The 27824-nt window shown below is 43.8% G+C and overlaps 1 protein-coding gene and 1 non-coding gene across 2 annotated transcripts in view; one reads left to right on the plus strand and one right to left on the minus strand.

The window, feature by feature from the left end:
* LOC126272864 (venom dipeptidyl peptidase 4-like) overlaps positions 1-8413 on the minus strand; it is a 285445-nt gene extending 277032 nt beyond the window's left edge. The window contains exon 1 of the mRNA XM_049976083.1: positions 8337-8413. Within this exon, the coding sequence (XP_049832040.1) occupies positions 8337-8384 (48 nt within the window). The 5' untranslated portion in view covers positions 8385-8413. The remainder of the gene's footprint in view (positions 1-8336) is intronic.
* Positions 8414-27518: 19105 nt separating this feature from the next.
* Trnaa-cgc (transfer RNA alanine (anticodon CGC)) lies at positions 27519-27591 on the plus strand. Its single transcript has one exon. It is a non-coding gene; the product is annotated as a tRNA-Ala (tRNA).
* Positions 27592-27824: the final 233 nt, after the last annotated feature.

Below are 27824 nucleotides of genomic sequence, written 5' to 3' on the forward strand. Positions count from 1 at the left end.
CAACACACACACACACACATTTATACACCGTAAACAAATAGTGCCACCACAAAACAAGAAACGTCGAACGTAAGATGTCATCGATAGTGAATATTAATCTGGAACGGGTGAGCAAGGAGCGTTAACTCTCATCAATCTGCTGTTTCGCGAGAGAGAGAGAGAGAGAGAGAGAGAGAGAGAGAGAGAGAGAGAGAGAGAGAAAGAGAGAAAGAGAGAGCAAGATTCCCAAAGAGAATTTTTTAATCTCTACAAACCGCTAATCACATAAGCAACACGCTGATTAGCTCTTGTTCGTAAAAGTATCTATTATACCCGCCGGCAGTTAGTTTTTGTTTCCAAGGAATTATTTCAGTTTCATTCGATAAATGCTTAGAAAATTTCGGCGGTTTCTTGGGATTGAATGGACGATGTTTCTTGATAGCAGTCTGGCGGGGAATTTCGTTCTGTGACTGCCCGGCATTCGGCTAAGTTTGAACGTTTCCGTGGCTCGGGGTGGAATATTACGTCTCGACTTTCTGTGATAAATCTCGCGGAAAAAGGTCTGGAGAACGCTGCTTTACCTGTGCTGGAAAAAGGTTTAAACTTTGCACAAACCTCCAAAGATTTACCAGTTGTCGAATTTACAAATTCTAAAAATAGGCTGTTTTTTCTCCTAATGCTGTTGAGAAGGTTAGGAAAGAAGCATGTCGTGTGTTGACTGGAACATGTTCGTCCAAGAATAATCTTACAGCAGCTAAGAGGGCTGGTTTGCGCTCAGTCAGTACGATTCTTGATATTGTTATCTTACCCACAGACAGGGCCAATGTTCTACATCTACATCTACTTCCACACTCCGCAAGCCACCTGACGGTGTGTGGCAGAGGGTATCTTGAGTATCTCTATCGGTTCTCCCTTCTATTCCAGTCTCGTATTGTTCGTGGAAAGAAGGATTGTCGGTATGCTTCTGTGTGAGCTCTAATCTCTCTGATTTTATCCTCATGGTCTCTTCGCGAGATATACGTAGGAGGGAACAATATACTGCTTGACTCTTCGGTGAAGGTATGTTCTCGAAACTTTAACAATAGCCCGTACCGAGCTACTGAGCGTCTCTCCTGCAGAGTCTTCCACTGGACTTTATCTATCATCTCCGTAACGCTTTCGCGATTACTAAATGATCCTCTAACGAAGGGCGCTGCTCTCCGTTGGATCTTCTTTATCTCTTCTATCAACCCTATATGGTACGGATCCCAGACTGCTGAGCAATATTCAAGCAATGGGCGAACAAGCGTACTGCAACCCACTTCCTTTGTTTTCGGATTGGATTTCCTTAGGATTCTTCCAATGAATCTCAGTCTGGCATCTGCTTTACCGACGATCAACTTTACATCATCATTCCATTTTAAATCACTCCTAATGCCTACTCCCAGATAATTTATGGAAGTAACTGCTTCCAGTTGCTGATCTGCTATTTTGTAGCTAAATGATAAGGGATCTATCTTTCTATGTATTCGCAGCGCGTTACACTCGCCTACATTGAGATTCAATTGCCATTCGCTGCACCATGCGTCAATTCGCTGCAGATCCTCCTGCATTTCAGTACAATTTTCCATTAAAGTTATGTTGGACAATCAGGGTTGTGTTTAAAGATGCAGTGTTTACAACGTGATCCACTGTATCGTAGATCCAGCGATGACCCGACTAAAATGATTGTGGGGAGGACTAACAATCTCCTGGAAAACAGGTCGTTGTCTCATGAGACTGTCAAGAGTCTTAACTCTTACTATGCTGCCATCTCCCACCCTCCTAGAGCCACAAGGAAGGGATTCCTTTAGGCCATTCAACAACGCTGGTGGTCCATTATACATTGTAGCAAAACACCTTGCTACTCTGGTGAGCCCACTAGTAGCAGCCCAGCAAATCTGCTACACTCCTGGAAATTGAAATAAGAACACCGTGAATTCATTGTCCCAGGAAGGGGAAACTTTATTGACACATTCCTGGGGTCAGATACATCACATGATCACACTGACAGAAGCACAGGCACATAGACACAGGCAACAGAGCATGCACAATGTCGGCACTACTACAGTGTATATCCACCTTTCGCAGCAATGCAGGTTGCTATTCTCCCATGGAGACGATCGTAGAGATGCTGGATGTAGTCCTGTGGAACGGCTTGCCATGCCATTTCCACCTGGCGCCTCAGTTGGACCAGCGTTCGTGCTGGACGTGCAGACCACGTCAGACGACGCTTCATCCAGTCCCAAACATGCTCAATGGGGGACATATCCGGAGATCTTGGTGGCCACGGTAGTTGACTTACACCTTCTAGAGCACGTTGGGTGGCACGGGATACATGCGAACGTGCATTGTCCTGTTGGAACAGCAAGTTCCCTTGCCGGTCTAGCAATGGTAGAACGATGGGTTCGATGACGGTTTGGATGTACCGTGCACTATTCAGTGTCCCCTCGACCATCACCAGAGGTGTACGGCCAGTGTAGGAGATCGCTCCCCAACACCATGATGCCGGGTGTTGGCCCTGTGTGCCTCGGTCGTATGCAGTCCTGATTGTGGCGCTCACCTGCACGGCGCCAAACACGCATACGACCATCATTGGCACCAAGGCAGAAGCGACTCTCATCGCTGAAGACGACACGTCTCCATTCGTCCCTCCATTCACACCTGTCGCGACACCACTGGAGGCGGGCTGCACGATGTTGGGGCGTGAGCGGAGACGGCCTAACGTTGTGCGGGACCGTAGCCCAGCTTCATGGAGACGGGCACGTGCACCTTCCGCCGACCACTGACGACAACATCGATGTACTGTGGAGACCTCACGCCCCACGTGTTGAGCAATTCGGCGGTACGTCCACCCGGCCTCCCGCATGCCCACTATACGCCCTCGGTCAAAGTCCGTCAACTGCACATACGGTTCACGTCCACGCTGTCGCGGCATGCTACCAGTGTTAAAGACTGCGATGGAGCTCCGTATGCCACGGCAAACTGACTAACACTGACGGCAGCGGTGCACAAATGCTGCGCAGCAAGCGCCATTCGACGGCCAACACCGCGGTTCCTGGTGTGTCCGCTGTGCCGTGCGTGTGATCATTGCTTGTAGCAATGTCCGCAGTGTCCGGAGCAAGTATGGTGGGTCTGACACACCGGTGTCAATGTGTTCTTTTTTCCATTTCCAGGAGTGTATTTCAGAACATTGGCTTGGTACCGGTCTTCTTATGCAATATAACAACATAGAGACTGTGATGTGCGCTGCCAGCCATTGAGATAGTGTTATTAAGGACTCTCCCAGTTTTAATTAATATTCTCTACGGATAACTATTGACATTAACCCTTCCGGATGGTTGTGGATATTAAAGCACGACTTCCGGGACGCAGAAGTGCGCCGCCCGACGGATTAACGCTGAGGGTCTGTGTGCTGGCCAACCTGGATGGGGGTTTTAGGCGGATTTTCACACCCCACTAGGTGAACACCGCACTGGTACTCATACCCTGCCTCAGTTCCACGACTCTCAAACATTTAGAAAACTTTCGCTCACTTTCACACGAATAACACTCCACGCAGATAGTTGGAGCCCACATATTCCGTTCTGGGATGTAGCGACGTGGCGTCAGGGAGAGCATCCGCCCACCCTTTGAACTAATCATGACAAATCTGTTACTAACTCCAGTGAACCTATCTCGATCCGAGATAAAGGCACATGAAAATGATGACGATAACTACACGCTGGCCATTAAAACTGCTACACCAAGAAGAAATGTAGATGATAAACGGGTATTAATTCGATAAATATATTATACTATAACTGACATGTGATTACATTTTCACGCAATTTCGGTGCATAGATCCTGAGAAATCAGTACCCAGAACAACCACCTCTGGCCGTAATAACGGCCTTGATACGCCTGGGCATTGAGTCAAACAGAGCTTGGATGGCGTGTACAGGTACAGCTGCCCATACAGCTTCAACACGATACCACTGTTCATCAAGAGTAGTGACTGGCATATTATGACGAGCCAGTTGCTCGGCCACCATTGACCAGTCGTCTTCATTTGTTGAGAGATCTGGAGAATGTGGTGGGCAGGGCAACAGTCGAACGTTTTCTGTAACCACAAAAAGCCCGTACAGGACCTGCAACTTGCGGTCGTGCATTATCCTGCTGAAATGTAGGGTTTCGCAGGGATCGAATGAAGGGTAGTGCCACGGGTCGTAACACATCTGAAATGTAACGTCCACTGTTCAAAGTGCCGTCAATGCGAACAAGAGGTGACGGAGACGTGTAACCAAGCGACCCCATACCATCACGCCGGGTGACACGCCAGTATGGCGATGAAGAATAGTCGCTACCAACGTGCGTTCACTGTGACGTTGCCAAACTAGGATGCGACCATCTGGATGCTCTAAAAAGAACCTGCATTCATCCGAAGAAATGACGTTTTGCAATTCGTGCACCCACGTTCGTCGTTGAGTACACCATCGCATCTGTGATGCAGCGTCAAGAGTAACCGCAGCCATGATCTCCGAGCTAATAGTCCATGCTGCTGTAAACGTCGTTGAACTGTACGTGCAGATGGTTGTTGTCTTGCAAACGTCCCCATCTGTTGACTCAGGGATCGAGACGTGGCTGCACCATCCATTACAGCCATGCGGATAAGATGCCTGTCATCTCGACTGCTAGTGATACGAGGCCGTTGGGATCCAGCACGGCGTTCCGTATTACCCTCCTGAACCCACCGATTCCATATTCTGCTAACAGTCATTGGATCTCGACCAACGCGGTCAGCAATGTCGCGATACGATAAACCGTAATCGCGATAGGCTACAATCCGACCTTTATCAAAGTTGGAAACGTGATGGTACGCATTTCTCCTCCTTACACGAGGCATCACAACAACGTTTCACCAGGCAACGCCGGTCAACTGTTGTTTGTGTATGAGAAATCGGTTGGAAACTTTCCTCATGTCAGGACGTTGGTGTCGCCACCGGCGCCAATCTTGTGTGAATGTTCTGAAAAGCTAAACATCTGCATATCACAGCGTCTTCTTCCTGTCGGTTATATTTCCCGTCTGTAGCATATCATCTTCGTGGTGTAGCGACACTGGCGTGTGTGGTAGCACTCGTTCTTCATGTAAAGTGCGTGTTTGTGTGTTTTGTCTTTCTTCATTTCCCGAATTGTGATTCTTCGTCGGCGTAGTGGCTCATACCAAAGTTAGAAATTTTTTTGCCCCTTCCTCTCTCGTTGCATTTGTGTCTTGAATATGTCGAGGTATTCACCTGCCGAAATACCAGATGTTGTCAAAGACGACACTTGACTGCATATTCCATAGCCTGTCTGAATAACCTTGTGGTGTTGAGCACCTTTATAGTTGCATCCAAACTAGCATTTATTGTTGCTAGTTTTGTCGTTGCGTCCTTTTTATATTTTTTTGCAAACTGCTCGAAAAAAGTTTTACACCAGGTGCATGCTCGAATATGTAAATGAAGAGAATTACAGAATATGATTTATTAGACTCAAAAAATTCACTGCTGCAAAATGAAGCAAAAAGAAACAAAATACAAATGATCTTTTGGAGAGTGGATATTTTTGCTCATCTACGAAATCATAAATTTTCGTTGGCAAACGTTCAGTGCCGTACTGCTTCACACCACACATCGTGACACGTTTGGACCCTCCTTGGCAAGCTGTCCACATGATGCTTGAGATAATGCTGGTCGAACACGTTCGACAATCCAAGAGCGACCCTCCAGATTGAGTGAGGAGAAGTCATGCGATGATTAATTAAAAGCATAACATAGCTACAATGTTGGAGTTGCATACGGTCCTAGCGAAATGAACCAGAAATTAGAAGAAATAATACCCTACTTGACAAAAATGGGAAAGCACCCGGAAGGTGACAAGGAAACGAAATGAAACTTCACAGTTTGAAAGGGTACGTGATGCATTTTCAGTGATTATAGTACAGAGTTAAATTTACAAAGAACTTCGCCGTATGAGCCCACTTATCACTATGACATAGCACAGCTTCTGATCTGCACGCGTACATGATTCGGTTGAGGATTGTCTCACAAAGCCGTTGTTCCTCTCCTGAGGCAAGCTGGCCCACAACTGCTCTAACTTGTCCTTGACATCCTGGATACTGATGCTCGGACGGAGTTGATGTCCATCGGGGATAGATCTGGGGATCTTGTTGGCCATGGAAATCCCCAATATCATGCAGACATTATAGACCTTACAATTAAAGTTTTCCCTAGTAGAAATGAATCAAAATTTTTGCTGCGGCCGGGGCTCGAACCCGGGACCCCTTGCTCACTAGGAACAAATGCTATCCACTACACCACCGCAAAACCCCAATCAATATCACTGCATGACCTACCCAAGTCGACTGCCCTCTCCAACGCTGGAGTGCTATTCCAATGCCGGAGAGCCCTGAAAATAGTGACAATGTCGGGGGAAAGTAAGCTGAAGATATGGATCACGGTTTGTGTTGGGGAGGGCACTCGACTTGGGTAGTTCTTGCAGCAACATTGACCATAGTGCTGCGGTGATGTAATGGTTAATATTGCTGCCTAGTAAGGAAAAAGATCCGGCTTCAAGTCCCGGCCGCAGCACAAATTTTAATTCATTTCTTCTGCTTACATCATCATCGCAGATCATGCACACAGTTCGTAGGGAAGGCTTTCGTATGTGATCGAGCGTTGTCCTGTTGAAAAACGGCACCGCGATATTGCTGCATAAGAGGTAAGGACGCAGAATGCCCGTGATGTTGTGCCGCCAGAGTTCCCTCAATCGTTGCCAGCCGTGACCTGAAGTCGTACCCTATGGTGCTCCACGTCGACACGACACAAGTGACGCACGCACTCTCCAAAACTTTGCGAAAATGTGACCTCTGCCCGGGTTGCTGCCATCGTCACCATAGATGGTCATCCGGCGTAGTACAGAGCCGCGATTCATTGCTGAACACAATGCGACACCATTCATCAGCAATCCATGCTTCCCAGTCATGGCGCCACTCTGAACTCAGCCGTTTGCGCTGGGGCGTTAACGGCAGCCTACACTTGTAACCGTAGTTGCCTACTCAGCCTGCTGTTGGTTTCCGACCAATGGTGTGGGATAACACAGAATATTGCAGGGAGTCCATTACCTACTTTCGAGTGCCAGACTCAAATAGATAGGGTTACAAGGTGCTTGGGTGCACAATATACTCAGAAGTGGTCAACCGGAACCTTGATGACGAGCACGCGTGGCCTCCTGTCCCCACACTGTCCAGCATCTGGCCACTGTCACATTCGAATACCCCACAAATCTGGATACTGGACAATCCTACCAGCTGACCAAATGGATACCCACCATGAGCCCCTTTCAGACTTTGTCAGGTGCTTATAACACTACCTCACATAAGTACATAGCATATCAGTGTTATTCACAGTGATCACTCAATATCTGACACTATGCACACTCTTATATGTCCTGATAGGCCTGATAACAACAATAAACAAGAACAACACTAAAAGACTCTGGTGGCCATTCCACATCCCACCAATCATTTACATAAAAATGGTTCAAATGGCTCTAAGCACTATGGGCCTTCACATTTGAGGTCATCAGTCCCCTAGAACTTAGAACTACTTAAACATAACTAACCGAAGAACATCACACACATCCATGCCCGAGGCAGGATTCGAACCTGCGACCGTACCGGTCACGCGGTTCCAGACTGAAGCGCCCAGAACCGCTCGTCCACATCGGCCGGCTCATTTACATAGCCACTTATTACTGTAAATGCGCAATAAGATAACATTGATATCCAAGCAAGTCTTTTGTCTGTTTTACTTTTTGCAGTAAACATCCAACATTCATTTAAAGTAGCTCTACCATGAAAAAAATGGTATGGTGTTCACTGATAAGAATGAATCAAAAAATCTGCACTCTTCTCCGTTATTAAAAGAGAGGAAAATTGCTTTATTTGGCTTAGTTTCCACAGGATCTTATCTGACCTGGGTGAACCGCTTTAGTGTCGAGTGATTAATATTCAAACATATTCAGCCCCACCGAACTGTCCTATCGTAACACAGAAAATTTGCGTTACTTAGTATCACAATGCGGTGTAATATTATTTTACTTCCCTTCGCAAAAGATAGATTGTGTGTTTGATATGTGTTATTTAACAACAACGTTCCTTTTTTACCATCACAACATACGTATTGATGCAAGTAACGAGAGACGCAGAGATAAAGACAGGAAAAGGAGAGCGGAGGATGGCATCACATCATAATAGAGATCAATAACTATAAAAAGAGGTGAAAATAAGCTCGAAAGATTATTTTCGAAAAAAGTCTTACCCTCTTAGCATCATAGGCAAGGAGGACGTACTGCTTATCATCTGACATCCGAGCCGCTACAACACCAGCATCCGCAAATACCTGCAACATACGTAAACAATAAATTTAGGAACGGTTACTGTTGACGAAATCTGTCTACAAGATGTAGCGTAAATTTGCATCTACAAAATAGAAAATACTCTTTATGTCTTGCGTGCAAATTCGGTTTATACGAGACCTTTACAAGTTAATTGGATCTCGTACTTACAAAATCGTTGAATATGTCATTCAGGCTCATATATTATCGTTATATTTTATATGCATGATATTTGTGTACAATGAAATAAGTATCTAAGTGTACTGTTACGCTTGACATAAGAGGTTAGCCCGTTGAAAATGATATGTTATTTTCCAGATTTCATGTTATCAATGATTTATTATTAATCTGTTTATAATTTGCAAACTTCTCCTTCATGCATTACAACTAAGGGGAAGGTTAGTAAACAATTGAACGTAGATAACTGTACCAAATTCAGTGATAACCAACGTTTAGAGGAACAATTACCAATTTTCAAGAAAAGTCTAACTGTCCTCTCATTTGATGAAGTTCTTCATTGAATGAGACATCAGGTAAATGAGTATTTAATTTCTTGAATATTTACAGAACACATAAAATAAATATCTCTTGCTTCCCGCAGTCCTGCAAGCCATCTGATGTGAGTTACGTCGGTAGCTAGCGAGCAAGTTTCGTTGGTCATTTAGTTTCATGAGGCTTATGACCCCAATTTCAGACCTTGCCACCTTAGGAAAACCTGTGTTGGAAATGGTGTCCATTCGATGTGAGACATTTAAGTTGAGGCAACTAACTACAATCCACACAAGAAAATAGTGGTCGTCTCCCTTTTTTAAAATAAGAATCCCTGTTTTTGACTGCATACTCAGTTTATACCAGAAAAAATAAATTCCTTTTTACTGGCACTTTCTTATTTTCTTCTATTTATTTTAATAAATAGTCACTGTTGACTGTACCTGCAATAGTTGTCGGTAAAGGAATTACTCCAGCATACGTTCGCTCTGGTAACATCAAATTGCATGCATTTAGTTGATCTTCTTGTAAGCGATTCCTATATACACGACAGTATTTCCTCGCCACTGTCTTTGTGTAATACGTGTCCTCTGAGTAGTCATTATCCGTTAAGAATTCCCAGAGACAGAAAGAAATTTATCCCGTATATGCCCAGAGGGTCCATAATGACCTTGCTGTATCACGACGAGGTCAACATAACAAGTGGTTAGAATTAAACTTTCCCTGTTTAACACATTACAACACAGAAACTAATTACCGTATGAGGACCAAACTTGTTAGCATTAATGTCAGGGTCATGGGGAAGACAAATGATGCAGAATAAATTCAGTTGAAACAGTTTTAATGTGCTGCTACAGTACATCATACCATTACACCCCGGTACCATTACTGTTACAAAAGGGGCTCAATATGGCACACATCAGTGTCCTGAAAATAATTCGATCGTTTCCAGATTTATTTCGTAGGGCGGGTATGACGGACTGGCGAAGAATATCGCAGTAACGCAGACAGTCACACAGCACGTCTTCGGTCACTGAGCGCCAATCTGTTCAAAAAAGAATGGGCCAATGATGAATGTAGCCGTGAAGCCTCACAATAGGGTGACACGTTCGCTATAGAGAGGAACTTCATGTACAGTGACTAGAGGTGAAGATTCCCACACTCGGCAGTTTTTCTGTGTGTTCACCTCACCCCTCAGAGAAAAATTAGCTTCGCCTGTCCATAGGGTGGTCCATGAACAGCCCTCGTCAACTGTAATCCTCGCGAGAAAGTGGAGAGAGAAGTCAACACGTCGTTGTGAGTCCTGTGGTGCAAGCTGCTGTACGATACGGATCTTGTACAGATACCATCTGAGAATGGTTCGAAGCACTCTTCGTACAGAGGAACACTGGATGTCCAACTGTCGTAGCACAGCACGCGTACTGCCTGACGATCGGGAATTGCGCGCTGCGTTGTCTGCAATAGCAACAGCGATGTCATCAACCATCTGTGGTGCAACGGGACGTCAGACTCTTCTCAGAGCGACGCCCAGTTCTCCATTTCATTCGAACGTCTTCATCATGCTCCGCACAGCACATGGAGAAAGAGGATCCTTCAGTAATCCTTTTAGCCGGCGATATTTTCCAAGAGCAGCTGCACCATTACTGTTGTTTTGATAATAGAGCTTCACCAATAATGCCCACCGTCTTCTCTCCAAGCTCATGTTGACATGTCGACAAGTGCACTGCTACTGGTCAGGTGTTTCAGACTATGAATCACGATGACTGATCACGGCAACTGATGACCATAGCTGGAACTGGACGGTGGCGCTGTGACGCATGGAAATCATGCACCCCATATGCTGGAGACGAATGGTGCTGTAACGTGTTAAATAGGTCGTAAAAAGATGTGCGCTTTGTAAAAATAAAACTGTCAAAATACGCGGCAATGTAACGTAAATTTACATGGCAAAGTTCATAACTGACAAGACTGGTTATCATATTCATAGTAATGAAAGCTGACTGCCGTAAAATGAGTTTTACTTTGATTATTCATGTTCCAAAGTAATATATGATTTTATGTGCCAATGGGGACATCATCGACCCACTAAAAAAAACTTCTTTCAGAAACACAACTACGAATTACTGTTACAAATGGTTCAAATGGCTCTGACCTCTATGGGACTCATCTGAGGTCATAAGTCCCCTAGAACTTAGAACTACTTAAACCTAATTAACCTAAGGACATCACACACATCCATGCCCGAGGCTGGATTCGAACCTGCGACCGCAGCGGTCGCGCGTTTGTGACTGAAGCGTCTAGAACCGCTCGTCCACATCGGCCGGAAATTACTGTTACAGCTCTTGTCTGTGGTCACTAATAAATGAAATGCATAAAGGCCATAAAACTCTGCGCTACAAAAGTTTTGGGCGTATATGAGTTGATATCTGGGTATCCAGGTTGCCATAGATAGCAACATATCTTACAATCCAGCGATCACTTTAAGAGCTGTCTAACACATCCCGTTCTGTTCATAAATAATGTGCTCGACAAGCATCGTTCTGAACGCACGTAATTCAGAGTTCAAGGAACCCGAGATCTTCAAGTAATAATAGTAATTCATTTCATCCCAGAGAAAGACTGCGTCCATTCAGAATGTCACAGAACAACAAGGTCACGCAAGTTTGTAATCAATTATTGCACAATGAGGTCGCTGATGTTGAGCTTCAACTAGTGTGAGTTTACCAGTGTGCAACAATTCCGATTGTATCTAATGGTTCGTGAGGTTAATTCATCTGAGAAAAATACGTCTGGACATGCTCTGCGAAAAGCCTGAATAACCATCGTTTGCAGCGCGGACCGATGGGAGACGCGTAGGAAAACAATTAATGACCTAAATGATAATTAATTGAAACCCTCAGCTGCTGACAGGTGTTATTTATATACCTCGATGGAGACAGCTGAAAATGTGCTCCCCGACCGGGACTCGAACCCGGGATCTCCTTCTTACATGGCAGACACTCGCATCTATCTGACACAGATGAATAGCGCTACTGCAGGGACTTATCCCTTGCACTCTTTCCATGAGATCCACATTCCCAACTGTCCAGAATCTACGTACGTAATATACCTAATAGCTATTTGCCCATCCGCTCATTGCTCGCGCACACTAAGGTGACGATTCCTGTAAGAGTTCGGGCAACTTGTGCGCATTCGCACAGACGAAGGTCAATGGCTGGGTAGCCTTTACTATATGACCGTGCAGCTTCTCTAGAACAAATGATAATTTATTGAAACCCTCAGCTGCCGACAGGTGTTGTTGATATACCTCGAAGGGTAATGGCCTTCTGGAGGACACCGACAGAAACGTAGAGCCATTCCGACTCCGGAGCTGTAGGCATCTCCACTAGATTACTCGGCTGAGGATCTATGGTGCAAACAGTCCGATCGAGGTGATCCCATAGAATCCCCATAGTGTTTAAATCTGAAGAATTTGGTGGCCATGGGAGCACAGTAAAATCATCCTGGTGCTCTTCAAACCACGCATGTGAACTGCGATTGTGTGACACAGTGCATTGTCCTCCTGGTAGACGCCACCAGGGCGAGGAAATACCAACTGCATGTAGAGGTGAAAATGGTCAACAAGGACAGATGTGTACTTTTCTTGATTCGCTGCGCCTTCCAGAATGACGAGGTAACCCACGTAATGCCACTGAAACATTCCCTAGACTGAAGCGCCCCTTCCTCCAGCCTGGACCCTACAGACGATAGTTGCAGGACCGTAAACGCCAAGGGCCATCAGTCTGATTCACTTGAAAAAAACATCTGTCGCCAATCAGTGGACGTCCAGCTACCTTCGGCATCGATCAACAGATAGTCAACATTGGTGCATGAACCAGGCGCAGCTGCGGAGGACCATACAGCGAGACCTTCAGAGATGGTGGTCCAGACACCTGTACACACCGGTACCTCTAATACCCAGTAGCTCGTCCTCTTGCATCGATGCATACCTGTATTCGTCGTCGCATACTGACCACAAGTTCATCAAGACACTGTCCAGATTTCCCACTCCTCAACACCGATTTGGCGTGGATCCCTCAGAGCGGTTGCGGGGTCACGTCGTCCATGAACAGCCCTTTGCAATCTGTCCCAGGGGTATTCGATTGGATTCATGTCTGGAGAACATGCTGGACACTCCAGACGAGGAATGTTGCTATCCTGAAGGAAGTCATTCACAAGATGTGCACGATGGGGGAGCTAATTGTCGTCCATAGAGACGAATTCTATCTGGAGTGGCCGAGCGGTTCTAGGCGCTACAGTCCGGAACCGCGATGTCATTATGGTCGCAGGTTATATCCTGCCTCGCGCATGGATGTGTGTGATGTCCTTAGGTTAGTTAAGTTGAAGTAGTTCTAAGTTCTAGGGGACTAATGACCTCAGCAGTTAAGTCCCATAGTGTTCAGAGCCATTTGAACCATTTCTTGAGAGACGAAAGCCTCGCCAATATGCCGTCAATATGGTTGCACTATCGGTCAGAGGATGGCATTCACGTATCATGCAGCCGTTACGGCGCCTTCAGTGACCACCAGGAGCGTACGTCGGCTCCAAATAATGCCACCCCAAAACAGCAGGGAACCTCCACCTTTCTGCACTTGCTGGACAGTGTGTCGAAGGCGTTCAGCCTGACAGGGTTGCCTCCAATCATGTCTCCGACGATTGTCTGGTTGAAGGCATATGCGACACACGTCGGTGAAGAGAACTTGATGCCAATTCTTAGTGGTCCATTCAGCATGCTGTTGGGCCCATCTCTACTGCGCTGCATGGTGTCGTGGTTGCAAAAATAGACCTCGCCATGGGCGTCGGGAGTGAAGTTACGAATCATGCAGTCTATTGCATACAGTTTGAGTCGTAACACGATGTCCTGTTGCTGCACGGAAGGATTTATTGAACATGGTGGCGTTGCTGTCAGGGTTCCTCCGAAGGTAGCGGTCATCGACTGCGGTAGTAGCCCTTTGGCGGTCTGAGCGAGTCACATATCATCGACAGTTACTGTCTGTCTGTATCTTCTCCATGTCGGAACAACATCGCTTTGGTTCATTTCGAGACGCGTGGACACCTTCCTTGTTGAGAGCCCTTCCTGGCACAAAGTAACAATGCGACCGCCTAGGCATGGTTGAACTACAGACAACAGGAGCCGCGTACCTCCTTCCTGGTGGAATGAGTGGAACTGATCGGCTGTCGGACCCCCTCCGTCTAATAGGTGCTGCTCATGCGTGGTTGTCTACATCCTTGGGCAGGTTTAGTGACATCTCTGAACAGTCAAAGGGACTGTGTCTTTGATACAATATCCATAGTCAACTTCTATCTTCAGGGGTTCTGGGAACCAGGGTAATGCAAAACTTTTTTTATTATTTTTATTATTTGTGTATTTCGTCACAAGCCCACTGTTCAGAAAGAGGCAGTTATGAAAACTGACGCTACGAAATGTCTCCCCTTTCGAAGTGTGATAGGTGTCAATTTTATTGTACCTCAGACTACACTTACATTGGACCCATAACTCTCCCGACCCGGCTTCGTGAGACTATCGGACGACATCGGAAAGAAAGCAGACAGCAAGATTACGATGGAAGTGCCTACAATGGCGAAAAACACACGAGAACCGACCGCTCATGATTACGGACCACCGAATTGACGGACCAAATATCTTAGTTTCCTGTTCGATATTTCAAACCGACGGCACATAACGATACAGAAATTTGACAGAGAGTTTCTGATTTATCTTGTGAGCAACGAGCCACGTACATGCGCCCAGCGGAACAAAGAATATGATAATCGGGATTACGTTCCATTTTTCTACACTTCTCTATGCCTGTACGACTCTTCAGAAACATTCTTCTCCCTCATTAACGACTAAGTCAGAGTATTAGGCGTTTGTCGCTTTTTTATTCTTCGTTTGATGTCGAGTCCAAGATATATAATGCCAGCCTTTTTTTCTTGAGTGCTTTTGACATTCTCTCCCCATTATAGTTGTTTCTCTTGGATAAAATCATTATTTGAATTTTGCACATTCGTTCTGTCTCTGATTACTTCGTATCTTATTTGAAGCTGTTTTGATGTGAGGTGTTGTTGTGGTCTTCAGTCTTGAGACTGGTTTTATGCAGCTCTCCATGCTACTCTATCCTGTGCAAGCTGCTTCATCTATCAGTACATCCTTCTGAACCTGCTTAGTGTATTCATCTCTTGGTCTCCCTATCCGATTTTTACCCTCCACGCTGCCCTTGATGCCTCAGAACATGTCCTACCAACCGATCCCTTCTTCTAGTCAACTTGAGCCACAAACTCCTTCCTAATTCTATTCAATACCTCCTCATTAGTCACGTGATATACCCATATAACATTCAGCATTCTTCTGTAGCACGACATTTCGAAAGCTTCTATTCTCTTCTTGTCCAAAATATTTATCGTCCACGTTTCACTTCCATACATGGCTACACTCCATACACATACTTTCAGAAACGGCATCCTGACGCTTATATCTGTACTCGATGTTAACAAAGTTCTCTTCTTCAGAAACGCTTTCCTTGCCATTACCAGTCTACATTTTATATCTTCCCTACTTCGACCATCATCAGTTTTTTGCTCCCCAAATAGCAAAACTCCTTTACTACTTTAAGTGTCTCATTTCCTAATCTAATACCCTCAGCATCACCCGAGTTAACTCGACTACATTCCATTATCCTCGTTTTGCTTTTGTTGATGTTCATATTATATCCTCATTTCACGACACTGTCCATTCCGTTCAACTTCTCTTCCAAGTCCTTTGCTGTCACTGACAGAATTACAATGTCATCGGCGAACCTCAACGTTTTTATTTCTTCTCCATTCATTATAATACCTACTCCAAATTTTTCTTTTGTTTCTTTTATTGCTTGCCCAATATACAGATTGAATACCTTTGGGGAGAGGCTACAACTCTGCCTCACTCCCTTCACAACCACTGCTTCCCTTTCAGAACCCTCCATTCTTGTAACAGCTATCTGATTTCTGTACAAATTGTAAATACACCTTCGCGCCCTGAATTCGACGCACCTACCTTCAGAATTTCAAAGACAGAATTCCAATCAACATTGTCAAAAGCTTTCTCTAAGTCTGCAAATGCTAGAAACGTAGGCTTGCCTTTCATTAATCTATTCTCTAAGGTAAGTCCTAGGGGCAGTATTGCCTCACGTGTTTCAACATTTCTACGGAATCCAACCTGATCTTCCCCGAAGTCGGCTTCTACCAGTTTTTCCATCCGTCTGTAAAGAATTCGTGTTAGTATTTTGCATCCGTGACTTATTACTCTGATAGTTCGGTAATTTTCACATCTTTCTACACCTGATTTTTTGGGATTGGAATAATTATATTCTCCTTGAAGTCTGAGGGGATTTCGCCTGTCTTATACATTTCGTTCACCAGATGGTAGAATTTTGCCAGGGATGGCTCTCCCAAGGCTATCAGTGGCTCTAATCGAATGTTGTCTACCCCCTGGCCTTTGTTTTCACTTAAGTCTTTCAGTGCTCTGTCAAACTCTTCACGCAATATCATGTCTCCCATTTCATCTTCATCTACGTCCTCCTCTATTTCCATAGTATTATGTTCAAGTAAATCACCCTTGTATAGACCCTCTATATACTCCTTCCACCTTTATGCATCCCTTCTTTACTTAGAACTGGGTTTTCATCTGAGCTCTTGATATTCATAAAAGTGGCTCTCTTTTCTCCAAAGGTTTCTTTAATTTGCTGTGGGCAGTATCTATCTTACCCCTAGTGATATATGCCTCTACATCCTTACAAATGTCCTCTACTGATCCCTGCTTAGCCATTTTGCACTTCCTATCGATCTTATTTTTGAGATGTTTATATTCCTTTTTGCCTGCTTCATTTACTGCATTTTTATATTTTCTCGTTTCATCAATTCAATATTTCTTCTGTTACCCAAGGATTTCTAACAGCCCTCGTCTTTTTACCCTTTTTACCTACTTGGTCCTCTGGAACCGTCACTATTTCATCTCTCAAAGTTACCCTTTCTTCTTCTACTGTATTTATTTCTTGTCAATCGTTCCCTAATGCTCTCCGTGAAGGTCTCTACAACTTCTGGTTCTTTCAATTTATCCAGGTCCCATCTCCTCAAATTCCCACCTTTTTGTGGTTTCTTCAGTTTCAATCTACATTTCATAACCAATAGATTGTGGTCAGAGTCCACATCTGCCCCCTAGAAATGTCTTACAATTTAAAACCTAGTTCCTAAATTACTGTCTTACCGTTATATAATCTGTCTGAAACCTGTCAGTGTCTCCAGGCTTCTTCAATGTATACAACCTTCTTTTATGATTCTTGAACCAAGTGTTAGCTATGATTAAGTTATGCTCTGTGCAAAATTCTACCAGACGGCTTCCTCTTTCATTTGTTACCCCCAATCCATATTCATCTACTACGTTTCCTTCTCTTTGTTTTCCTACTATCGAATTCCGGTCACCCATGAGTATTAAATTTTCGTCTCCCTTCACTATCTGAAGAATTTGTTTTACCTCAACATACATTTCTTCAATTTCTTCGTCATCTGCAGAGCTATTTGGCATATAAACTTGTACTACTGTAGTAGGCGTGGGCTTCGTGTCTATCTTGGCCACAATAAGGCGTTCACTATGCGGTTTGTAGTAGCTTACCCTCACTCCTATTTTTTTTATTATTATTGAACCTACTCCTGCATTACCCCTATTTGATTTGGTATTTGTAACCCTGTATTCACCTAACCAGACGTCTTGTTCCTCCTGCCACCGAATTTCGCTAATTCCCACTATATCTAACTTTAACCTATCCATTTCACTTTTTTAATTTTCTAACCTAACTGCCCGATTAAGGAATCTGACATTCCACGCTCCGATCCGTAGAACGCCGGTTTTCTGTCTCCTGATAACGAGGTCCTCTTGAGTAGTTCCCGCCCAGAGATCCGAATGGGGGGACTATTTTACCTCCGGAATATTTTACCCAAGAGGATACAGTAAAGCTCCATGCCCTCGGGAAACATTACGGCTGTAGTTTCCCCTTGCTTTCAGCCGTTCTCAGTACCAGCACAGCAAGGCCGCATTGGTTAGTGTTACAAGGCCAGATCAGTCAGTCATCCAGACCGTTGCCCCTGCAGCTACTGAAAAGGCTGCTGGCCCTCTTCAGGAACGACACGTTTGTCTGGCCTCTCAACAGATACCCCTCTGTTGTGGTTGCACCTACGGTAGGGCTATCTGTATCGTTGAGGCACGGAAGCCTCCCCACCAACGGCAAGATCAATGATTCATGGGGCGGTTGATGTGATATTCTATTTTAATTCTACTCGCATTTTATTCTTCCCATTATTTAAATTTAGGCAGATCTCTTTTTTTTTCAAATGGAGTTGTCCTCCGTTTCACTCATAACACAGCTACCGTACCTAGAAGAATGTTAACAGTGGCAGCATTTTAGTCACTGATATTAATGCGCATTTGGCCTGAGCTGTTCTCCTGTGGACTGTGAAGATTACAAGATATTTTGACATCTAGACAGAAATGATGCACCTTGTGTGCCGCTCAGTCCGGAACCGCGCGATTGCTACGGTCGCAGGTTCGAATCCTGCCTCGTGCATGGATGTGTGTGATGTCCTTAGGTTAGTTAGGTTTTAGTAGTTCTAAGTTCTAGGGGACTGATTACCACAGATGTTAACTCCCATAGTGCTCAGAGCCATTTGAACCATTTTTGAACCTTGTGTGCATAAACCAAGATAGAAAGTGGATCCAATTCCTGAACCTGTGGCATAATAGCAGGCGTTGCTCTCCGTTATGGGTAAAGGGTCGTCAGTAAAAATGCCTTCTTTACTGTAATTTTTATGTAAACTATAGATTGTATGTCAGAAAATTTTGGATTAACTTTCTTAAATACAAATTCTGAGTTTCGAAGTTTCCTTATCACACAATGACTTGTTTATCTTGTTGAATTCCTATGTTCTGCTTAATGTTATAGTTACAAAGTTATTTTACTTACTTTGCATGATTGGAGTGTGGCATTTGCTAGTCATATTTTTCCTGGTTTCTATAGTTACACCTTACACAAAAAAGGACATTTGACCAGTCTAGAATATTCTCGTTATCTTTAAATGTGAACATTTTTAGTGAGGCTTTACTGTTACTTTTAAGATACAATTTATTTATTTCCACGACACGTTTCAGATGTTTTGAATCTCCACCATCAAGTGGATTTATGTGAATTAAAACGGCGTGTGTTTGTTGTGTTATGACTATGGAATAATCTGGGGCACTGTCTAGTGGAAGAGAACACAGAAAAATACTATTTCAGTACATGGCTCATAGTTTTGTGAAAGTCTTTGACCGATAGGATGAACGAAAATATAAATGTGAAAGTAAAAATACTTCCAGTGATCACAGGCTCCTTCTCTTGTCGGGTTATAAAATATGATCAAGGGAGTGTTGCTTCACTAGAGAAGTAGGACCCTGTGACAACAGGAGATATTTTTTGCTTTTATATTTTCGTTCATAATTTCTACCAAACACCACCGTAAAGCTACATACCATATACCACAAACTGTTTCATTTTGTTGCCTTTTACTAGACAGTGACACAGGTTACCCAAAAGACTTAAGACACCACTCACATGGCGTTTTAAACAACATAAATTCGCCTGAAGACGTAGATTTAAACCTGCAAAGTGCATTGTGAAAATAAACAAATTGTAGCTGGTAGGAGTAAACTTGTTGTTACACTCGATGCTCTGGATAGTTTCGTCAAAACTGTCACATACCATAATCAGCCTCTATTATACTGATAAAGCCAGCCAGTCTAAATTAATTCCTGGTTAGAAATAAGGGTACAATTATTGTTAAAGTTAATGTCAGAGATTCTCATATCTAACTACTAAATAATCTTACTAATTTCCAGTGGCACCCATTCTGGGTGTTCACAAACTTTTAGATTCAGATAGATTTGAGAATGTGCAATGAACAGCATCAGCTGTATAACAGTTATGCTTACCAACACGTTTATACAACTACAGCAATTGCCAATAATAATAACAGTAATAATAATAATTTGCATAACTTGTCTTAAAAATGAAGTACTAGTTTTTGTGGAATTTTGTTGTTTTTTTTTTGTCCATAATTAAGTACAGTTTAGGGCAAGAACTAAGTAATGTTTGAGCTTTCACTACTCCCCATTCAGTATTTCTGTGTAAGGGGAGTTCTTTCTTTTGTGACTAATGTACAAGATCCATAACATATGTTATACTCCACGCGTTAACTTCTAGAACATTCTTATGTTGCACGTACACAACAACTTAGCTTATTATATAATTTTTTGTTGCATGTTCGATTGTACGCGCACTTGTTTGATTTCGTCATTTTCTGAGTCAACGGCTCTCGTTTGAGATTCCTTAGTTCCTATGCCAGTAACTTATCCAGGTAATTTTCTTTTCTGTTAACACTTAAAACAGATACAACAGAGTTCATGGTGGCACTGCACTCGAAAAGCCTATTCCAGCACCGTAATCAACGAACTCCAAACAAACTGCCGTTTGTGGAAATGATTAAATTCAGGTATTAATTTCTGCCAGCATGGCCACTTGACATGAATACAAATAAGGCGCCGAGAACCATAAGAACCAAAAGCACACCGTCATCGATCCCAAATTTAAGTGAATATCATACGAACCAGTGAGACAGCTTTCTGTGAATGTTTTTTTATACAGTGTGAGCCTACAGCACAGATAAACCTGACTCACCATAAGATCAACATGAATAAATGCTACCGTCTCACAATCGAAGACGATGTGTTTTACGGTTCTCAGCACTCTAGCTGGATTGCCCTAACATAAATTTAAAAACTTAATTACTACAACTCATTCAGAAACCAACAGAATAGGTTTTTCTGTCAGTATAAGTATAACATATGCTGATATCCAAACTAATTTTACAACATAGTAAGTGATTCGGCATATCTGAGGAGTGTGCTGCCGTCAATCGGGTTTCATGACAAGTGAATAGGGATACAAGTATGCTGCAGCGTGCTGCCACCTGGTGACATTGAGGTAAACTTGTAGTAGAGTGGTAAGGGCTATCTGTGCAGGGCGTGAACCATGAACGTTGTTTATCAAATCTGTATGTATCTGAAAAGTCAGGCAATCTGGTCACGCTAGTTGCGCATGCGCAAAAGCTCTTTAAAATGTGCACAACTGAAGATGTGATCACGACCCTGATGTCAAGTTTCACGACGTCTAAAGGTGTAGCAGTGTAGCATGGTGGAGTAAATTTAGTACCGTGTATTTCAAATTACTGCATCTACGTTACGTTTTACGGCATTCATAGAAAAATAACCAAAACGATCCACAAGGTGTCAAAAGTTAGGATGTCCATGTGCTCTTGTGCTCTTACACACGCATGAGCAGCACCTATTAGGCGGAGGGGGTCCGACAGCCGATCAGTTCCAGTCATTCCACCAGGAAGGAGGTACACGGCTTGTGTTGTCTGTAGTTCAACCATGCCTAGACAGTCAATACCGCGGTTCGATCACGTCCGCACTGTTACTTTGTGCCACGAAGGGCTCTCAACAAGGGAAGTGTCCAGGCGTCTCGGAGTGAACCAAGGAGTCTCGGAGTGAACCAAGGAGATACAGAGAGACAGGAGCTGTCGATGACATGCCTCGCTCAGGACGCCCGAGGGCTACTACTGCAGTGGATGACGGCTACCTACGTATTATGGCTCTAAGGAACTCTGACAGCAACGCCGCCATGTTGAACGATACGTGAAAGTCATCCTAAGACCGATAATGCAGCCATATCGGCAGGATATTGGCGAGGCATTCGTCTTCATGGACGACAATTCGCGCCCCCATCGTGCACATCTTGTGAATGACTTCCTTCAGCATAACGACATCTCTCGACGAGTGACAGCATGTCCTCCAGACATGAACCCTATCGATCATGCCTTTGAAAAGGGCTGTTTATGGACGACGTGACCCGCTAACCACTCTGAGATATTTACGCCGAATAGCGGTTTAGGAGTGGGACAATCTGGACTAACATTTCCTTGATGAACTTGCGGACAGCATGCCACAACAAATACATGCATGCATCAATGCAAGAGGACGTGCTACTGGGCTTTAGAGGTACTGGTGTGTACAACAATCTGGACCACCACCTCTGAAGGTCTCCCTCTACGATGGTACAACATGCAATGTGTGGTTTTCATGAGCAGTAAAAAGGGCGGAAGTGATGTTTATGTTGGTCTCTATTCCAATTTTCTGTTCAGGTTCCGGAACTCTCGAAACGAAGGTGATGCAAAACTTTTTTTGATGTGTCTGTATATACATGACAGTCTGATATTATGAAATAATGATGTAAACTGAGGAGAGATGTTTTTATAGCGCCGTGGAATTCTATACCAACAACAGTTGAGGCAGAAACAGAGATACCCTCTACAATGGGTTATTCATTGCTGCATCCTCCACCACAGCTTGTTAATCTGTATTCGAATTATTGGCTCAGATTCGTTGATTCATGGGATCAGTAGCAACAAGCACTAAAGACTGAGACGCAGAAACTTTTAGTCTTAAGCTACAGAGCTCCTAAGCAAGAAGAAGTAAAACTTTCTTAAAAAGTGAACCTGCAAACTATGTTGTACAAAATAGTTTCAGTTATTAAAGGAAACAGCTGAAACATAGTGATGGAAGATACCTACTTTTCATCTAAGAATGTCTCAGTAGATTCGTGTACTCAGTTCAAGAGATGGAAATGACTGACTCTGTGCAGAATCGATACCGTACGTCCTCGAAACAAATATATTTCAAGAAACTCAATTGTGTAATTAACTGTGTCGAATAAAACTCTGCCGAAGTGTTAAATATATCAATAAATTGCGAAGCCCTTGTTTCCGACCATATGTGAACTGTACACAGTTACATATGGACTATACCACTATCGCAGGGTATATTTCTAGACAGGATTATCTATGCTGGGGAAGATCATAAAATTATCAATAATTACCATTTTCATTGCCCACTTCCTTTTAAAAGGTTCTAGTTGAAAATTATGTATAAAATAACAGCGTCATATTTAAGCTATAAAGAATGTTTGGAGGTATAAAGAATGTTAGGAAGATGTCTAGCAAGAACATGTGTTTTTCATTGCAGTAATCAAATAATACTACATCAGAGTGATAAAACCTCGCAAATTCAAAGTTTCTATCACTTATTCAAAGCTGTCGTACGTACCACGAACAGCATTCATTTCAAGAATTTCAGATATTACGCTATTTTCGTCACTAATATGGAACTGATTTCCACCTGCCTGATCTATGAGGATAGAGAGAATTGTGTTAGGAAAATCGACTTTCAAATAAAACAGTGTATGAGCTCAAGTGCGATACTCATAGGCTTGAATTAATATCGACATCTGCCTGAAACAGTAGGGCCATATGAAATGGATCCTGCAAACTGCGCTGAACTGACTGACGAGGACAGATTTATAATTTTGTGTTGTCGGTGTCAGAAAGGTATGTACCAGGTGACCTTACCGACAATCAAATCACTCTCCATACGGTCACGTGAATTTAATTACGGGTGACAAGTTTGTTTGCGTGGCCATCCTCTGCAGCAAACAAAGAAATACTTGTTTTGTAAATAAAATCGCCTTTTCTTGCTGCAACTTAATTTGTATTTCCCAGACGCGTTTCGCCATTTTCTTTCTCTAAGGGGACATATAACGATACATTTTTGCCATTTTTAGATTATCAAACAGTTTACGTCACAAATTTTTATGTAAATAAGTAATTACTAACGATCTGCTGTGCTCTGCGTTTCCTGGAGGTCGCACTATTTCCGACAAATGAAGTGGTAGTGCGACGTCCAGACTAGACGAGAGGACGACGGGTGCTGCGCAACGGGTAACTTAATGAAACGAATTTATTGAACATAAGCGGTCCTAGCATATGAGGAACTTGGATGCTGTGTCTCACAAGATGATATCAATATGGGGGTCATCAAACTACTCAACGAAACAATGGTCCCTATAAACCCCATTTATTATGAAACGTCCCCTTAGAAAAATTAATGAATTACTGTGCTGATAAACCTCTTAAATTATTTGATTTTCAAACAGCTGAGCTGAACTGAACGTACTCAGACATTTCGCTCTTTACCTATTCTGATCAACACTAAACTGACAGCCAATATTTTGAGCACAACGCAATCTGACTTTCAATAATCCCTGCAAGAGAATGGCCCTGACTAACATTAACCTATACGTTTCACAAATCACTTACCTCACAAAAATCTTCGTTACTCGAACTACTGCAATACAGCGAGCGAGTGCCACTACTGCCAGCTAAATAAAAGATTCAAACTACTGAAGGCACTAACTGCTGAAGGCATAGTTAGCAAATGAAAGATTTTGATAGAGAACAAGCAATATATTTACCTATATATATATATATATATATATATATATATATATATATATATATATATATATATATATATATATATATAAGTTCATGACATCCAGTCTTACAAATTTACTGTCTCTGATGGCCACACGACCAGATCATCCGCTCTCAAAATTCCCCTATCTCTCTCCCCACATCCACCACTGCTGGCGGCTTACCACCAACTGCGCAACGCTGCGCGCTGTTAACATCCAACTGCCCACTACAATAGAGAATATTACAACAATGCTAACCAGCCACAGACTGCACACAGCACAGCCAATGATTTTCATACAGAGCGCTACGTGGCATTACCAATATAAAAACCTAAACAGCCTACTGACAATTACAATTGGCAGTAGACTTCAAATTAAACACAAGTGCACAAAAACAGAAAACTGTTTCGTGGGTCGAGCATTAACACAAGTTATAACTGAATTACAATGTTAGGACGTTGGCAAAGAAGAGAAAATGAATCTGAGTGGAAACCATTAAAGTCAACACAACATTTGAGGAAACAAGTAAGTTCGCGAAAGCCACACAGTGATTGCCGAATGTTAATCGGGGACGAAAAAAAAGAATTACAGACAGAATCCACTAATAAATGTACCTGAATTAAAATGTGAAAGACCTACTGCAATTCGGAAATCTTCGCTTAAGTTCGATGACTCGCTTTACGAACACTCCAGTTGCTCACCATACTTAACATTACCCTTGCCCACAAGTGGTGGCTTTAATAACTGAAAAATTCTAAGTCATATGGTCTGCACCAAAGTCTGCTCTTCCTGAGAACCTGGAACCAAGGTCTCTCTCCCGGTAGAAGTGTTCCCTGTAGAATCTCGGATGGAAGTAATTTCTACAGAGCACCCTCTGCAATAAGCAGAATTTTTACTATATTTTATGAGGGTGATCCTTCTGTATGATTTTGATCAACAATAACCGTGATCGTTTGAGTGCCTTCTAGTCAAATCCATTCTAAGAATGCAACAATCTCCCTTCCCCACTCAGTTGTAATATAGTTAACCAATCTCGGAGGCCTTTAGTGCTGGGGTTCAGAAACAGGCATGTCTGACCCCCAGCATGTCATATTTTGTGTTTCTGCGAATCAGACCTTCTCCACATACACACAAACGAGTTTGGTTTTCCCACTTCAGAACTCACGTATACAGGGTAGTGCACGAAATGTGTTACCATTTTGTTTTTGAATATAAACTTTATTAATCAAAATATCCACGGGTGTACTGCCGGTCTATAGTGTCCAACGGGCACAATATTTCGGCGATCAAACATGTCTCCATCATCAGGTGAACTGACGGACTGAGCTCCTGTGAACGCGGCGGCACGGAGATCCGTACTCTATGGCTGCTCCGGGGGAACTGGGTTCGGTCGCGGCGGCGGCCGATTTAAATACCCTCCGCCCGCGGCGCGCTCCCTCCGCCGTCCGCGCCCCGCGCCACTTTAGCGCGGTGGAACAGATTGCGACGGCGTCTGAGATGACGTCGGTCTGATGGCTCTGTCAGCCGTGGTCGTCACAACTATGCGTTTGCTCGATTTACTCTTGATTAACCCAATCGCTGGTTCCCAAGCCTTGCTAAGATTATAGCCACAGTCACAGTTTATGAGGTCGTCATTGGTGCGAATTTCGATGGCCTCTCTAACAACGCTGTCCCAGTATCTCGACGTCTGTGCCAGAATCCTCGTGCGGTCATACTCCATAGCGTGATTTTCCGACAGACAATGTTCAACGACCGCCGACTTGCTCGGATACATCAGTCGAGTGTGCCTCTGGTGTTCACGGCATCGATCCTCGACGGTACGCATCGTCTGACCAATATACGACTTGCCACATTGACACGGAATCTGGTACACGCCGGCCTTCCTCAAACCGAGGTCATCTTTGACGCTCCCCACCAGTGCACGAGTTTTATTCGGAGGACAAAACACAGTTCCGACCCGGTGTTTCTTCAGAATGCGGGCGATTTTCCCCGAGAGTGCGCCTGTGTATGGAATAAATGCAGTGCCTACCTCCCCCTGAGCAGCCATAGCGTACGGATCTCCGTGTCGGCGCGTTCACAGGAGCTCAGTCCGTCAGTTCATCTGATGATGGCGACATGTTTGATCGCCGAAATATTGTGCCCGTTGGACACTATAGACCGGCAGTACACCCGTGGATATTTTGATTATCAAATACGCCGGGAGAAACTCAAGAATCACATAAACTTTATTGTCAATATAATCTGAAATGAACGTATACTACAATGAAGAGCCATCCATGGAGATTTATTTTAACTCAGCACATATTCAATATGTCCACCATTTTGTTTCCTAACTTCCTTCAAACGAACACTGAAGTTAGTGATTACCTTACGGCACATGTCTTCCATAATTTCCCTGCAAGCTTTTTTTCCTTTAGGTCCCCCCAAAGAAAAAAAGTCACGTGGATTGAGGTCTGGACTATTGGGGGGCCAATTTTGTCCGTCATTAAAGCGACCTAGAAACCTGAGAGAAATGATCCGCATGTCAAAATCCTCGTGTAAAAACTCCAACACAGTGCCCCATATTGCTTGAACCACTGCGTGTTGAAGGGCAAGGCAGTAGCAAGAAGCGGTGTAATGAAGCTATTGCGAAGCATGCTCAAATAACGCTCGCTGTTTACAGTTTCTTCAAAGAAAAAGGGTACAATAAGTCCGTGACTGGAAATTGCTGCCCACGCTGTAATCCTCGGAGCATAATGTCGTCGTTGATAAAAAACACTTGTGGGTTTTCAGTGGGCCAAAGGGGGAAATTTTATTTGTTAACCACACCGTCTAAATGAAAATGCACCTCGTCTGAGAACGAAACGTTGTTGAGAGTTTCTTCCCTATCCTCCGCCCACTGATCAAACAGTAGTCTCTGCTGCTAGTGTTCTTCAGTGAGCTTCTGTGCACGGGTCATCTTGTATGGGTACATATGGAGGTCACTTTTAAGAATGCGTTGAACGGAGCGTCTGGGTATTCCCAGTTGCACTGCTGCCTTTCTACACGATTTCCCGGGACTTCTCTGTACAGCAACTCGTACCGCTTCAATATTCTTCGGCGAACAAACAGGCTTAGACCGAGGTCGCTTCGCTTCCAATACTGTTCCCTCCTGTACAAATACCGAGCGAGGTGGTGCAGTGGTTAGCACACTGGACTCGCATTCGGGAGGACGACGGTTCAATCCCGTCTCCAGCCATCCTGATTTAGGTTTTCCGTGATTTCCCTAAATCGTTTCAGGCAAATGCCGGGATGGTTCCTTTGAAAGGGCACGGCCGATTTCCTTCCCAATCCTTCCCTAATCCGAGCTTGCGCTCCGTCTCTAATGAACTCGTTGTCGACGGGACGTTAAACACTAACCACCACCACATCCTGTACAAATTTATCGTACAACCTGTGGATGGTCTTCTTGCAAGGGACCCATCGTGTGTT

Source organism: Schistocerca gregaria, chromosome 5, assembly GCF_023897955.1.
Source record: "Schistocerca gregaria isolate iqSchGreg1 chromosome 5, iqSchGreg1.2, whole genome shotgun sequence".
Taxonomy (NCBI): domain Eukaryota; kingdom Metazoa; phylum Arthropoda; class Insecta; order Orthoptera; family Acrididae; genus Schistocerca; species Schistocerca gregaria.